Source organism: Mobula hypostoma, chromosome 4 (genome assembly GCF_963921235.1).
Source record: "Mobula hypostoma chromosome 4, sMobHyp1.1, whole genome shotgun sequence".
Lineage (NCBI taxonomy): Eukaryota > Metazoa > Chordata > Chondrichthyes > Myliobatiformes > Myliobatidae > Mobula > Mobula hypostoma.
In genome coordinates this window covers 104,750,561-104,763,925 of record NC_086100.1, presented here as the reverse complement: position 1 = coordinate 104,763,925, position 13,365 = coordinate 104,750,561, and the positions used below count along the sequence as shown (strand labels likewise).

At 38.7% G+C, this 13,365-nt stretch overlaps 1 protein-coding gene across 1 annotated transcript in view; it reads right to left on the bottom strand.

Moving 5' to 3' along the window:
- The window catches only part of tll1 (tolloid-like 1), a 408,920-nt gene that overhangs the window by 137,367 nt on the left and 258,188 nt on the right, over positions 1-13,365 (bottom strand). The window contains exons 10-12 of the mRNA XM_063046335.1: positions 11,601-11,716; positions 1,311-1,413; positions 370-486 (exon numbers count right to left, since the gene is read on the bottom strand). Of these exons, the coding sequence (XP_062902405.1) occupies positions 370-486; positions 1,311-1,413; positions 11,601-11,716 (336 nt within the window). The remainder of the gene's footprint in view (positions 1-369; positions 487-1,310; positions 1,414-11,600; positions 11,717-13,365) is intronic.

The window sequence follows — 13,365 nt, the reverse complement described above, 5'->3', positions numbered from 1 at the left end:
AGTGATTACTGCTATACTGACTTCTATATGTCAATAATAATTCACTACACATGTAGGTTTAGGAACATCGTAAGAACTAGAAATGTGAATTAATTTCAAATGCTTCAAGTTCACACTGCAGTATTTAAATGTGCCTTTAACTGGTATCCTTGTTATCAGGATGCTTTACAGGCCCCTGTTGACTTTCAAAGTACATTCAGCATTGTCACTTGGGTCGGCACAACAGATAATCTACAAGCAGCAAGGTTTCATTGACAGCAAATAAAAACTGGTCAGGTAATGCAATCAGGAAATTGTGGATCGTTATGTAAAAAAACATCAGGAAGCATTTTTGATTAATTATTAAAAGTAATGTAATTCAAAGTCTACCTTCATAAATTGCAGCAAAACCCTTTCCTACCCAGTTACTGCTGCTGCGGAATTCAATCCACATCCTGCTATCGGTGGAAGTTAGAACTTCAGGCAGCTTATCACCACAGAATCTACCTGGAAAAAGAAACAGTACAGGCGTTCAGTGCATTCCTAAAACAAAGCACATTTTTAAAGCTAACAAATGTCTGTAGACTCATTGTTAAACTCTAGTTTATAAAACAGCTGTTACACTACTTGATTACTTGCTTCATTTTATTATTTGTACTTTAATTGAAGATTCCAAGATGAAGCACTTCATTAGTTAACAAATTACACAAGGACATCTTGATACTGTGAAAGGTGCAATATCACGTAATTTTCTTTCTAGACAGAAAAATACATGTTAAGAGTTCCTTCCTTAGAAGCCAGCTGAATATATTATTCTGCTATTGTGGATTTCCTATGTGCCGTATCAATCACTATATTAAAAAATCCAGAAAGGCAATGGTATCATAGTGACAGTGAGATAGGACATAGAAACAGGCTTTTTCACCCAGCGAATCCATGTCGAACATCAACCACCCATTGACACAAATCTCATTTTATTCTCCCCGTATTTTCATCAACGCAACCACTCAGCTGCACACTAAGGGCAATTTACAGTGGCCAATTAACTGACCAACCAAAAGTCTTTAGGACATGGAAAGAAACTAGAGTACGTGGAGGACACCCACATGGTCAGAGGGAGAACATACAATTCCTACACAGAGTCAGAATTGAACTCAGGTCTCTGATGCTGAGAAACAGCGACTCGACTTGCTGCCTCACTGTGCTGTGAGCCTTCATTGCAAGAGAATTATCATTCACTCTGATGAGCTCCATTTTTGGGAAGACAAAGGATATTGTTAAAAACTTAAATTCATTACTACAACGAGTCCTAACTTGACAAAGTTCAATACCAAGAAGCGGTGCCTTTCTCCAATAACCATCTCGTACTTCGATGTAGTCATACCAGCAGAGGCGACTCTTAAAGAGATCCATGGTTGTAAAATTCAAAACAATCTGCAATAGAAACAAAGTAAGTATTAAAATCTATCCCCCAAACTTATAAACTACAGCAAAATATTTATAATTTTCCATATGGAAATTTGTTAAGATTAATATCAACATAAAACGCCAATATTAAAGAGAGGATGCAAGAAAGATCACTTACACTTGGCACTAATAATACATTGCAACTTTACACACCACAGCTCAAGAAACTCCGATTAAATAAAAGGTTGGATGTAAAGATGTTATTATATGGACGTAAAGAAATAACCAAGCCTTGAATTCCAATTGATTGTATCCCACATAGTTCTTTGTTAATTTTATTTTCAGCTCAACTTAGTTCCATAATGTGTATATAGGGAAGATCATAAATTATCATGACTAAACCTCAGAATGTTTAGCCGGAAGGTTGCAGTGAATTAGGTTATTTCTGCTGTAGCCTCAAAAGGTCAGACAAAAATAACAAGAGGCTTGCGATATTCTCATGTGTTTGTGTAGGAAAATGAAAAATCCTGCCTGCTGCATATCCTGGGGGTTCAAAACAACAGGAATCTCTGTCCTTGCCATCAAAGCAGCATTTACATAACAAAAAGTGACTTTTTCTTTATGAGTAAATAACACTGGGTTGGATTTTGAATTTGGCACCCAGGCATTACATTGACAGTGCCAGTAAACCATCTGTTACGGAAAATGCCTAGCTGGTGGAAATTAAAAATCAAACGGTTTCTACAGTGGACACACCAATTTTATGACCGCCTGCCATGCCTTTTTGACAATTAATCCTGCCCCAGCTCATTCAAATGCCCAATGAATCTATTTCTCTTGAAACGTTCCTCTGTAGAGCACTGAGAGTTCTTGGATCAGCTCTTCAATGGTGCAGATCCTATCAGAAGACAGAGGTGGGGAAGGAATAAGGGGACATAGGAAACATAGAAACATAGAAAATAGGTGCAGGAATAGGCCATTCGGCCCTTTGAGCCTGCACCACCATTCAGTATGATCATGGCTGTTCATCCAACTCAGAACCCTGTACCAGCCTTCCCTCCATACCCCCTGATCCCTTTAGTCACAAGGGCCATGTCTAACTCCCTCTTAAAATAGCCAATGAACTGGCCTCAACAGTTTCCTGTGGCAGAGAATTCCACAGGTTCACCACTCTCTGTGTGAAGAAGTTTTTCCTAATTTCGGCCCTAAAAGGCTTCCTCTTTATCCTCAAACTGTGACCTGTGACCCCTCGTTCTGGACATTATTCCAAATTATCAATCCACACGGACGTCAATTGCAATTGGCACAGGGACTGATGTGGAAATGCTGCAAACACCCCTGTCCCTGGCTATCCCCCTACCTCACTCAGACAACGCACCATTTCCATACGCCAGCTTGAAAATTGTCAAGCTGAATTTCCATCTGATACAGAGATAACAGGCAACACTATAACCAATTACACTCTGTACCATGTGAGGATTGGAAACATAGATTAATTGTCTTATCTCTCAACTTGTTGATCCCCATCTATATACAGTTTGTTCTCCTTGACTAGACAGAGCCTGTGTCCCTGTTTCAGAACAATTGATGTTACAGACAATTAGATGTTATAAATATCTACAGCTCCTCCTTAGAAAAAGTCAGATGCACAAAAATTGAAAGCAGCCGTCAGAATAAAGGAAGCCCCAACATATGATTATAATTCCTTCAAACAAATCTAATGAAGGTCATTTTTCTATTGCCATGTGAATGTTTACCAAGGGTAGCTGGAGCACAGGGTAAAACTTTAAGTAAGTGACAAGTTGATAAAGATCATGATTGGCCTGCTCTGTATTATCCTGGCAGATATAGTCATAGTCATAGTCATAGCATACTTTATTGATCCCGGGGGAAATTGGTTTTTGTTACAGTTGCACCATAAATAATAAATAGTAATAGAAATATTGCTATTAGTAAATAGTAATAGTCATTAAATAATAAATAGTAATAGAAAAATAGTAATAAATAGTTAAATAGTAATATGTAAACTATGCCAGTAAATTATGAAATAAGTCCAGGACCAGCCAATTGGCTCAGGGTGTCTGACCCTCCAAGGGAGGAGTTGTAAAGTTTGATGGCCACAGGCAGGAATGACTTCCTATGACGCTCTGTGCTGCATCTCGGAGGAATGAGTCTTTGGCTGAATGTACTCCTGTGCCCACCCAGTACATTATGTAGTGAATGGGAGAGATTGAACAAGATGGCATGCAACTTAGACAGCATCCTGTTTTCAGACACCACCGTGAGAGAGTCCAGTTCCATCCCCACAACATCACTGGCCTTACGAATATGACCATAGTACAATTGATCCCACAAGTGTGCAGCACTAAGGTCATTTTGTAGGTCTAACATTGTGAACAATTTCTGTAACATCCAATTTCAAGATGAAAGTTATGCTACTGGCATAATCTCTACCAGATTTAGTGCAGATTTATAATCCAGATAATCCAGGCTAAATATTCGGTGTCCTCAGTTAAGCTTTAATCAGAAGTCACGTACTATTGGAAGAAATCTATTTATAAAGCTGTCTTAAACAAAAGTTAAGCAACACACATCAAAGTTGCTGGTGAATGCAGCAGGCCAGGCAGCATCTCTAGGAAGAGGTACAGTCGACGTTTCAGGCCGACACCCTTTGTCAGGACTAACTGAAGGAGTAGTTAGTAAGAGATTTGAAAGTGGGAGGGGGAGGGGGAGATCCAAAATGATAGGAGAAGACAGGAGGGGGAGGGATGGAGCCAAGAGCTGGACAGGTGATTGGCAAAGGGGATATGAGAGGATCATGGGATAGCCCTCCGACTATACCCCTTGCCCATCCTCTGGGTTCCCCGCCCCCTTTCATTCTCCCTGGGCCTCCTGTCCCATGATCCTCTCATATCCTCTTTGCCAATCACCTGTCCAGCTCTTGGCTCCATCCCTCCCCTCCTGTCTTCTCCTATCATTTTGGATCTCCTCCTCCCCATCCCACTTCCAAATCTCTTACTAACTCTTCCTTCAGTTAGTCCTGACAAAGGGTCTCGGCCTGAAACGTCGACTGTACCTCTTCCTAGAGATGCTGCCTGGCCTGCTGCGTTCACCAGCAACTTTGATGTGCATTGCTTGAATTTCCAGCATCTGCAGAATTCCTGTTGTTTGCGTTAAACAAAAGTTAAACTTGTATCCTCACCGCTAGGATTCTAGACTTTGAACAATCCTAAAGCAGTGCCAGAACAAACAGACTTCGTTCCTTGCTACAGTTACTAGAATATACTGCAGCATTTTAAAATCTTCATTATTGTGTCAGGATTCATTTCTAAGTATTTATTGTAGTAAAGTATCCTATCAATAAGTAATTTAGTCTCATTAATGTTTCAATATATTAATGAATGTATTTTAATGTTTGTTGTCTCAAATTGTTGCATTTGAAGCACCTTAATGGGCTGGGTCTTGCTACGAGACCCTCATTTCCTACAATCTCCCTACACCTGAACTTGCAGTGCCAGTAAAAAGTATTCACCCCCTTTGGAAGTTTTCATGTTTTATTGTTTTATAACATGGAATCACAAGGGATTTAATTTTGCTTTGTTTGACATGGACCAAAAGAAAAATACTCTTTTGTGTCAAAGTGAAACCAGATCTCTACAAAGTGATCTAAATTAACTACAAATATAAAACACAAAATAATTGATTGCATAAATATTCATCCCCTTTAGTGTGACACTCATCACTGGTACAGCCAATTGGTTTCAGAAGCCACATAATTAATTAACTGGAGATCACTGTGTGCAGTCAAGGTGTTTCAATTGATTGTAGTAAAAATACACCTGTATCTGGAAGGTCCGACTGCTGGTTAGTCAGTATCATGGCAAAAACTACACCATGAAGACAAAATAACAATCCAAGCAACTCTGCAAAAAGACTATTGAAAAGCACAGGTCAGGAGATGCATACGAGAAAATTTCCAAGTGAATATCCCTTGGAGTACAGTTAAGTAAATCATCAAGAAATTGAAAGAATATGGCACAGCTGTAAATCTGACTACAGCAGGCCATCCTCAAACACTGGCTGACCATGCAAGAAGGGGACCAGTGAGGGAGGCCACCAAGAGACCCATGACAACTCTGGAGGAGTTACAAGCTTTAGTGGCTGAGATAGGGGAGATTGTGCATACAATAACTGTTGCCCGGGTGCTTCACCAGTCACAGCTTTATGGGAGAGTGGCAAAGAGAAAGCCACTGTTGAAAAAACCTCACATTAATTCTTGGCTAGAGCTTGACAGAAGGCACATGGGAGAATCTGAAGTCAGCTGGAAGAAGGTCTTATGATCTGATAAAACCAAAATTGAGCTTTTTGGCCATCAGACTAAACGTTATGTTTGGTGTAAGCACATCATCAAAAACACAGCCTCCCCTACTGTGAAGCATGGTGGTGGCTGCATTATGCTGTGGGGATGCTTCACTGCAACAGGCCCTGGAAGGCTTGTGAAGATAGAGAGTAAAATAAATGCAGCAAAATGCAGGGAAATCCTGGAGAAAAACCTAATGCAAGAGAACGGTGACTTGGGAGAAGATTTGTTTTCCAGCAAGACAATGACCCCAAGCATAAAGCCAAAGTTACACAGGAATGGCTTAAAAAGAACAAAATTAATGTCTTGGAATGGCCAATTCAGAGTCCAGATCTCAATCCAATTGATAATCTGTGGCTGGACTTGAAAAGGGCTGTTCACTTATGATCCCCATGCAATCTGACAAAGCTTGAGCAGTTTTGTAAAGAGAAAAGTTGTAGTGTCCAGACGTGCAAAGCTGATAGAGACCTATCCACACAGACTTAAAGCTGTAATTGCTGCCAAATGTGAATCTACTACATACTGACATGAAGAGGGTGAATACTTATGCAATCAATTATTTTGTTTTACATTTGTAATTAATTTAGATCTCTTTGTAGAGATTTGACATAAAAGGATCTTTTTTCTGTTGATCAGTGTCAAAAAGAGCCAAATTCAATCCACTGTGATTCAAGGTTGTCAAACAATAAACATGAAAACTTCCAAGGGGTGGGGGGTGGGGTAGGGTGAATACTTTTTATTGGCACTGTACTTGCTCTGGATGTTTACCTTTCTGGCTCAAATCATTTTGGACTCCAGTGGGAAGGCTTAGTCAAAGAAAGGGTTGCAAATCCTGAACCATTGAAATGGGCTTCCTGAAATCCCAGGAAGGTAGTGGTTGTTAGTAAGGCCCTACCGTCAGGTTTACCAATAAAGAGCTGTTGAAATGAAACAGTTAAGATACTTTATACTTACTTACAAAGCTAGAATCTGCTAGAAAACCGAACATTAAACAAAATGGAAGTTATCTTTCTTTCTGTTCTTTTTCTTTCCCAGCGATCGTCAATCTCTCTTGAAAACAACAGAGTTGCAAATTGCCAGCCAGGTGCAATTTTACACAAGGTCCTGAGATCATTGAACTAGGCTACTGAATTTTATGGAAGCATCTTGAAAGATACAGCTCCCAATATTGTTCAGTAAATTTGGAACATCCATGTTTAACTTTGCATGTACTGAACTCCTTGGTGGATGCCTTGGAAAATGATAAATGCCGAAGGTTGGGAAATAGTGATATTTACAAGAATAATCCAAGCCAACATGATTTCTGAAAAGTCCATTTACAAAATACAGAATTTTAAAGAGATCTAGCACATCTTTGTGCGTATGTAAAATTGTGTTTGATTCTTCACCAAAATGCTCAAACACTTATAATGGAAGTCAATAGAAATTACTGGGCAAAACAGCTGCCAGTACAAAAAGGAACAGAGAAGGCGAAGTGAAAACAGTGAATTCACGCAGTCAAATAAAAATGCGAGAGAAAGCTAAAACAAAGTGTAGAAAATGCTGGATGTATTACAGGTTTGGGTATCATCATATCCCAGAAGATCAGACTTCAGAGGCTGATAATAATCTAAACCTGAGACTGAACAACTTCATGTAATCTTGTACCAGATATTTCTCTAATGTGAACAGATGAATTTCTTCAAAAGGACTCCTCCCTTGTAAAATAATGGTCACACCAACAAATTAACAGCTGGCTTGGACCTTGCCTATTGGATTCATTTGAACAGCTACATTTAAACAATTGGATTTTCCCTTAATACAACAATGATGCAGTAATATTCAGTTATATTATCAAATATAATCCAGAGGCCTGGACTGAAACTCCAAAGAAATGAGATCAAATCACAAAATGGCAGGGGGGGGCATTTAAACTCACATAACTAAATAGCATGTAATAAAAAGATAGCAGCCTAGGAATTTGCTTGCATAGCACATTTATTCATCATGAAGTGAATGAAAATTGAACTTTTCTGGAATAAAAAACAATTACACACATTCCCAAGTTGTTTTTTTTAAATTGAACTCCGGATATTTGAATGAGCACTTTGTATCAAGAATCATGTGGGCACAGTTGGTAAGATTGCTTTCTGTATTTCTGCCATTTAAAGGGCCACTCACTCTGCCATTTGCATCCTTGCAGTCTGATCTCAGCACCCCGTCGGCTACTGCCTTATTATAAAACCTGCACCTAACTAATGAGTCTTCTACTAACATTCACTGCCACTACAGCAGTGGAAAACCAATTGTGATAATCTGTTGACAGAGCTATTGCACACGAGTGCCTGCAGGTGTACACAACGACAGAACCCAGAAAAACATAAAGCTTACCTACCCATCAAACTCAAAAGCAGGGGGTTCCCAACATGGGGCCCGTGGTTAATGGTCGAGGTCCAAGACTTAAAAGTTGGGAACCCCTGCTCTAAAGCAACATACACTTCTATCTTCATCTCAGTGGGCAGTGTTCTGCGGACATGTTAGCATTCACAAAGAAAGGTCACTGTGAGATCTACAGACATCTCTAATTCCTGAATTCAGGTGTGCACATGTATATGAACTACTTGAACAATTGATATCAAGGACATTGCTTTTCTCAATTTCATAGAGTTAGGATGATTCCAGGCTGCACCACCTAATCCATGTAATATATTTCATAAACTTTCTGCTCAATGCCCTGGATTAACAACATCACTGATGTTCCATACTCTATGAGAGATAATTTCCTCCATTTTTCCTTCTGTGCAGAAAAGGAGGTAAGAGTAAGTAGCCAGCAAAGCCAGTGCAATTAATTGCAAAAGCTCACAAGACCTCTTCAATCAATCACAATTAGTTTGCAACATCGTGGGATGGGGGCTGTCCTTTCCTCATTCACCTTTTGACTGCATGCGCACTCTAGTCACTGCAACTGAGTTTCACTATGATAAACCTCCTGACAGCACAGAAGCTCAGTGAGTAATCTCCCTGTGTAACACTCTGAAGTACCTTTCCAGAACTCACTAGACAGACTTTCTCCCTTTGTCAAAATCTGTTCCGAAAATCACTATGCAGAAAACAGGTGAACAAAGCCCTTACCTAAGGAAGCTTCAGCAGGAGAGGAACAGGAGAAAGCAGAGGACAAAAGAAGGGAAGGAAAAAGGGAGGAGGAACTAGTGGGAAAGGAGAAGGAGGGTGAGGGAGAGAAAGTGGAGAAGGAAGAGGAGAGAGAAGATGAACTAATGCACTGACCACATTCACCACCTACTGAACAGCAGCGGAACACCCTTTCGAACAGACTCATTCAGCTCCACTGTCACAAGGATCGTTACAGAAAATCTTTCCGACCAAATGCAATAAGCATATACAACATTCATCACTGCTCAACAGCAGAACACACATCATAGTACAATAGTCTCTGTTTTATTGATTTGTGCATTATTATTGCACTTTATTGCACATTGGTTAATTATATTTCTGTACATTATTATTCTGTATTTTATTGTTAGTTAAGTCTGCTCACTGCTAAGTGTGTTTTTAAATGTGCTGCTGTAACAAAAGAATTCCCCACTTGGGATCAATAAAGTATTTATTATAATTATTATTCACTGTAAGACAGACACAATCCTCTAATATATCACTGTACTTCATTATCTCATTATCAAAATCCAAGATTCCTCACTCAAGAGGGCTGTTTGAATACCTTTACCACACGAACTTCATCCATTCAATAAGATGGCTCAACTTCTCAACTGCAAGCTGTGATGGATAGCACAGTAGCACAACACTAGCAGTACCAGCAACCAGGGTTCAATTTCCACCGCTGTTTGCAAGGAGCTTTTTCTCCCCGTGACCATGTGGGTTTCCTCCGGGTACTGCAGTTTCTTCCTACATTTCAAAGACGTACCAGTTGGTAGGTTAGTTTGCGATTGTAAATTGTCCCACGATAGGCTCTATTTAAATCAGGGTATTGCTGGGTGGCATGGCTCGAAGGACTGGAAGGGTCCATCCACACTGTTTCTCATTAAACAAATAAACTGTTGACTTTGCCTGTGATTCCCACAAGAGAATTGAAAAATAATCTGACAAACGGAGATCAATCTCTGTATTTCTACATTCGGGATCCAATAGCGGTTTCAGATGATCATAAGAACCCCAATAGATAGCAGGAGTGGGCAATATGGATCCTTGAATCCATGCTACAATTCTGATCTGATCTTCACATTATCTCCACTTTACTGCCCGCTTCTCCATCAATAGTAACACCCCTCTCGTGCCAAAGCCTGACTGTCTTAACCTGAATATATCCAATGATACAATCTATTTCCCTGGAATGGAGAATTCTATGGAATCAAACCCAGTGAAAGAAGTACTTCATTCACATTTGCATTGGTCTGAAATTATGGTTATAGGTTCTTTATATGCGACAAAGGGAAATACCTTCTCAGCCCCTAGCTTGTCAAAGGTCCTAAGAATATTTTTTTGTTACATCATTTCCAGTCTTCCAAATTCCAAATTCTGGACAACTCAGACATTAGGCAGCATAGTAGCATAGCTGTTAGCAGAACGCTTTACAGTGCTAATGACTGCGATTTCTGCATCTGTTTGTAAGGATGTTCTCCCTGTGACACGTGGGTTTCCTCTGGGTGCTCTGGTCACTTCCCACATTCCAAAGACATACAGATTAGGTTACTAAATAGTGGGCATGCAATGTTGATGCCAGAGCATGGCAACATCTGCGGGCTGCTCCCAGCACTAACCATGCTCAGACTGTGCCAGTCATTGACAAAAACAGTGCATTTCATTGTATGCTTTGATATTGTGACAAGTAAAGACAATCTCTTTTAATATCAATTTTCCTTTCATCCCAGGAATCAACTGAACGACTTTTCTCTAAACTGTTTTTATTGCAAATAGTTGCCATCCTAAATAAGGGGACTAAAATGAGCCACACTGGTCTAGATGTGGTCTCACCAGCACCCTGCAATGTTTTGGCCAGCCTTTCATACACATATTTTGTACACTTTGCTTTCAATGCCACATTCTATTTTGTAAATACCCAAGGTTCATGTAGAAGGACATACCCCAATATTCTGTAATCTCTCTTCATATACACCATACTCTGCTTTTTATAGGCTCACTAAGGAAACCCAGAGGATGAGGACAATGAGACTAGTAAAAACTTAAAAGCATTCCATAGTTCAATTGATTTGTCTTTCAATAGGTTGAAAATAATCCTGTAGCCTTTCTTGAATTACATTGGGGAGGGTTTATAAAAGAATATGAAAGTAAACAATCGTTCATTTTTAACATAGTTAAAGGTATTCTGTTTCTGACATTTTGAAGAAACCAATAAACGATTATTTTATATGAATTATTTTAATTCACGTCTGAAACCTTGTTTGAAACAGAACAACAGCAAGAATGCAAATACTCAAATCCTGCAACACGAAATATTTTCATTATCAGATAAATACGCAAATACCATTCCCCGATTATACATTGTGACAATTATGTTGACAATTTCATTATGTTAAAGCTGTTGTATACATGAAATTTGTTGTTGGTTGTAAATATCTATTTATGCTTTGCCTCTTTCCATTATGACGGTACCACTTCATTCAGATTAATTCATGGATCTCACTGCAATAACTGTATTACCTGAGGTTAGATGCATACAAATAGCAAATGCATTGCTGTACTGGATATCCTCTACCGCATACAGTATGTCTTGTCAATTACCTGGATTGTTTAATCACCAAGCTGATGTGTAAAACAATGAAGATGACATCAGTGGACAAGTGGAGGAACGGGATAACCAAAGAGAATTGAAATATCTTACCTTTTCACCAGGTGTAACTGAGACTCTCCAAACACAATGTGTGTATGAGGGATATCCATTAGGAAATCCGGGAGATGAGAAATTACCAGTTGAATCCTGAAGAGTTTCTCCACAAGCTGTAATGGAATGCAATGAGATTTATTACAGCCTTTGGTAATCGCCTGCCCAATTCCTACTGCAAAATACTGAAAACAAAGAGACATATAATGTTTACAAATCTTGATCAAACCGAACAATAATCTCATAAAATCTGAATCTTTACTCCTTATATAACCAATGAGCAATGAAATAACTGCTCCAACAGGTTTTGAATTTCTGCTGTAAAGAACTTCTTAAATTCAATATCATAGGATCAAAAAAAAATAGGTTTATCAGCCAGGACTTTAGAATAATCACTCCAGCTGCTTCAGTGCAGGAATACCAATCCCACCAAAATGACTGACCTCAGGGTGACTGCGAAAAACAGAAATAGTTACTAATAAAGTGGACCAACATATAACAAATATTTATAATAATTCCCTGTAAAGAATAGAGGGGGCGATTTTGTTCAGTAATTAATCCCAGCTGGATTAATTACTATGGTTTATCTTCCTCCTTGGGCATTCATGAAATCCAGAAGGTCTATGAATTCTCTCAGGAAATATGGCTCATGCTGCACCTGTGGCATTGGCATGGGGAGAACTAATGGAAAGTCAGACAACAACTGGAAGTATGGCCAATTATTTCATACTGCTGTATAAAACAACAATCATAATGCAAACTGAAATCAAAAACATACCAACATTGTGACTGTTTTATTCTGAAAGCAGAATTTGATATACACGAGAGATGGTACCATGCTGGAAGATTTTATTAGATCCATTAAACAAAAAGAATACTGCAGAGCAATAATATACAGTCTGTGCATTTTTTAGGAAGGCTACGCATCTTCTACCTCAGGTGAGATTACTAGACCACTGTGTTTGATTGGTATGAATAACATTATCTTTTGCCACCTCCTTTAATTGATGCTCCAACAAATTAGACACATCACAGCAAGAAGCTACTACCTGTGACCTTTGATCATCGTCAATTATACCATACCTTCTGAATTACTTAAAGCATTCTGCTTTCCTAAAGTAATCTTGAAATTTCCTGAACAAGATTATTATTCATTACTTGTTACGTATGTATCACTCTTCAACTGTTTGTTAGTAGGAAGCTGCAAGATTATTAAATGCTTAAGCAATGTAATTTAGCACAATTAAAAATGACCAGTGACATAATACTCAGAAAAGAGAAAATAGATAAGATGATTCTGAGCTGGCAGTATCAGGATAAGATCAACTACGATAACTTTATTCAATTGAATCCAGTAAAAGGGTCAATCCTATAAATGCTTGATTATGTTCTCAATATATAATTCTAAAGAGATTGAGAAATATAATAATAAGATATTTGAACATCTGATTCTATTCTGAAATGCAAGTGTACTGTGGTATGAAATGGTCAAAGTATTATAACTATGCATGTGTGAGGGGAGACTGTAGCAGATACAATATGCAGTGGATTCCAGTTAACTGGGACACATTAGGACCCATACCATTTGGCTCAATTAAGCAGCTGCCCCAATTAGCAGAGGTTTCACAGAAATAGATATAGAAAAGACAGACTACCATTTAACTGAGTAACAAATTATGTATTTAAATGAAATATAAAATAAATTAGAAAACTACAAATACTACCACAATACTATAAGACTGTGTATTAGTTCCTAATGGTTATC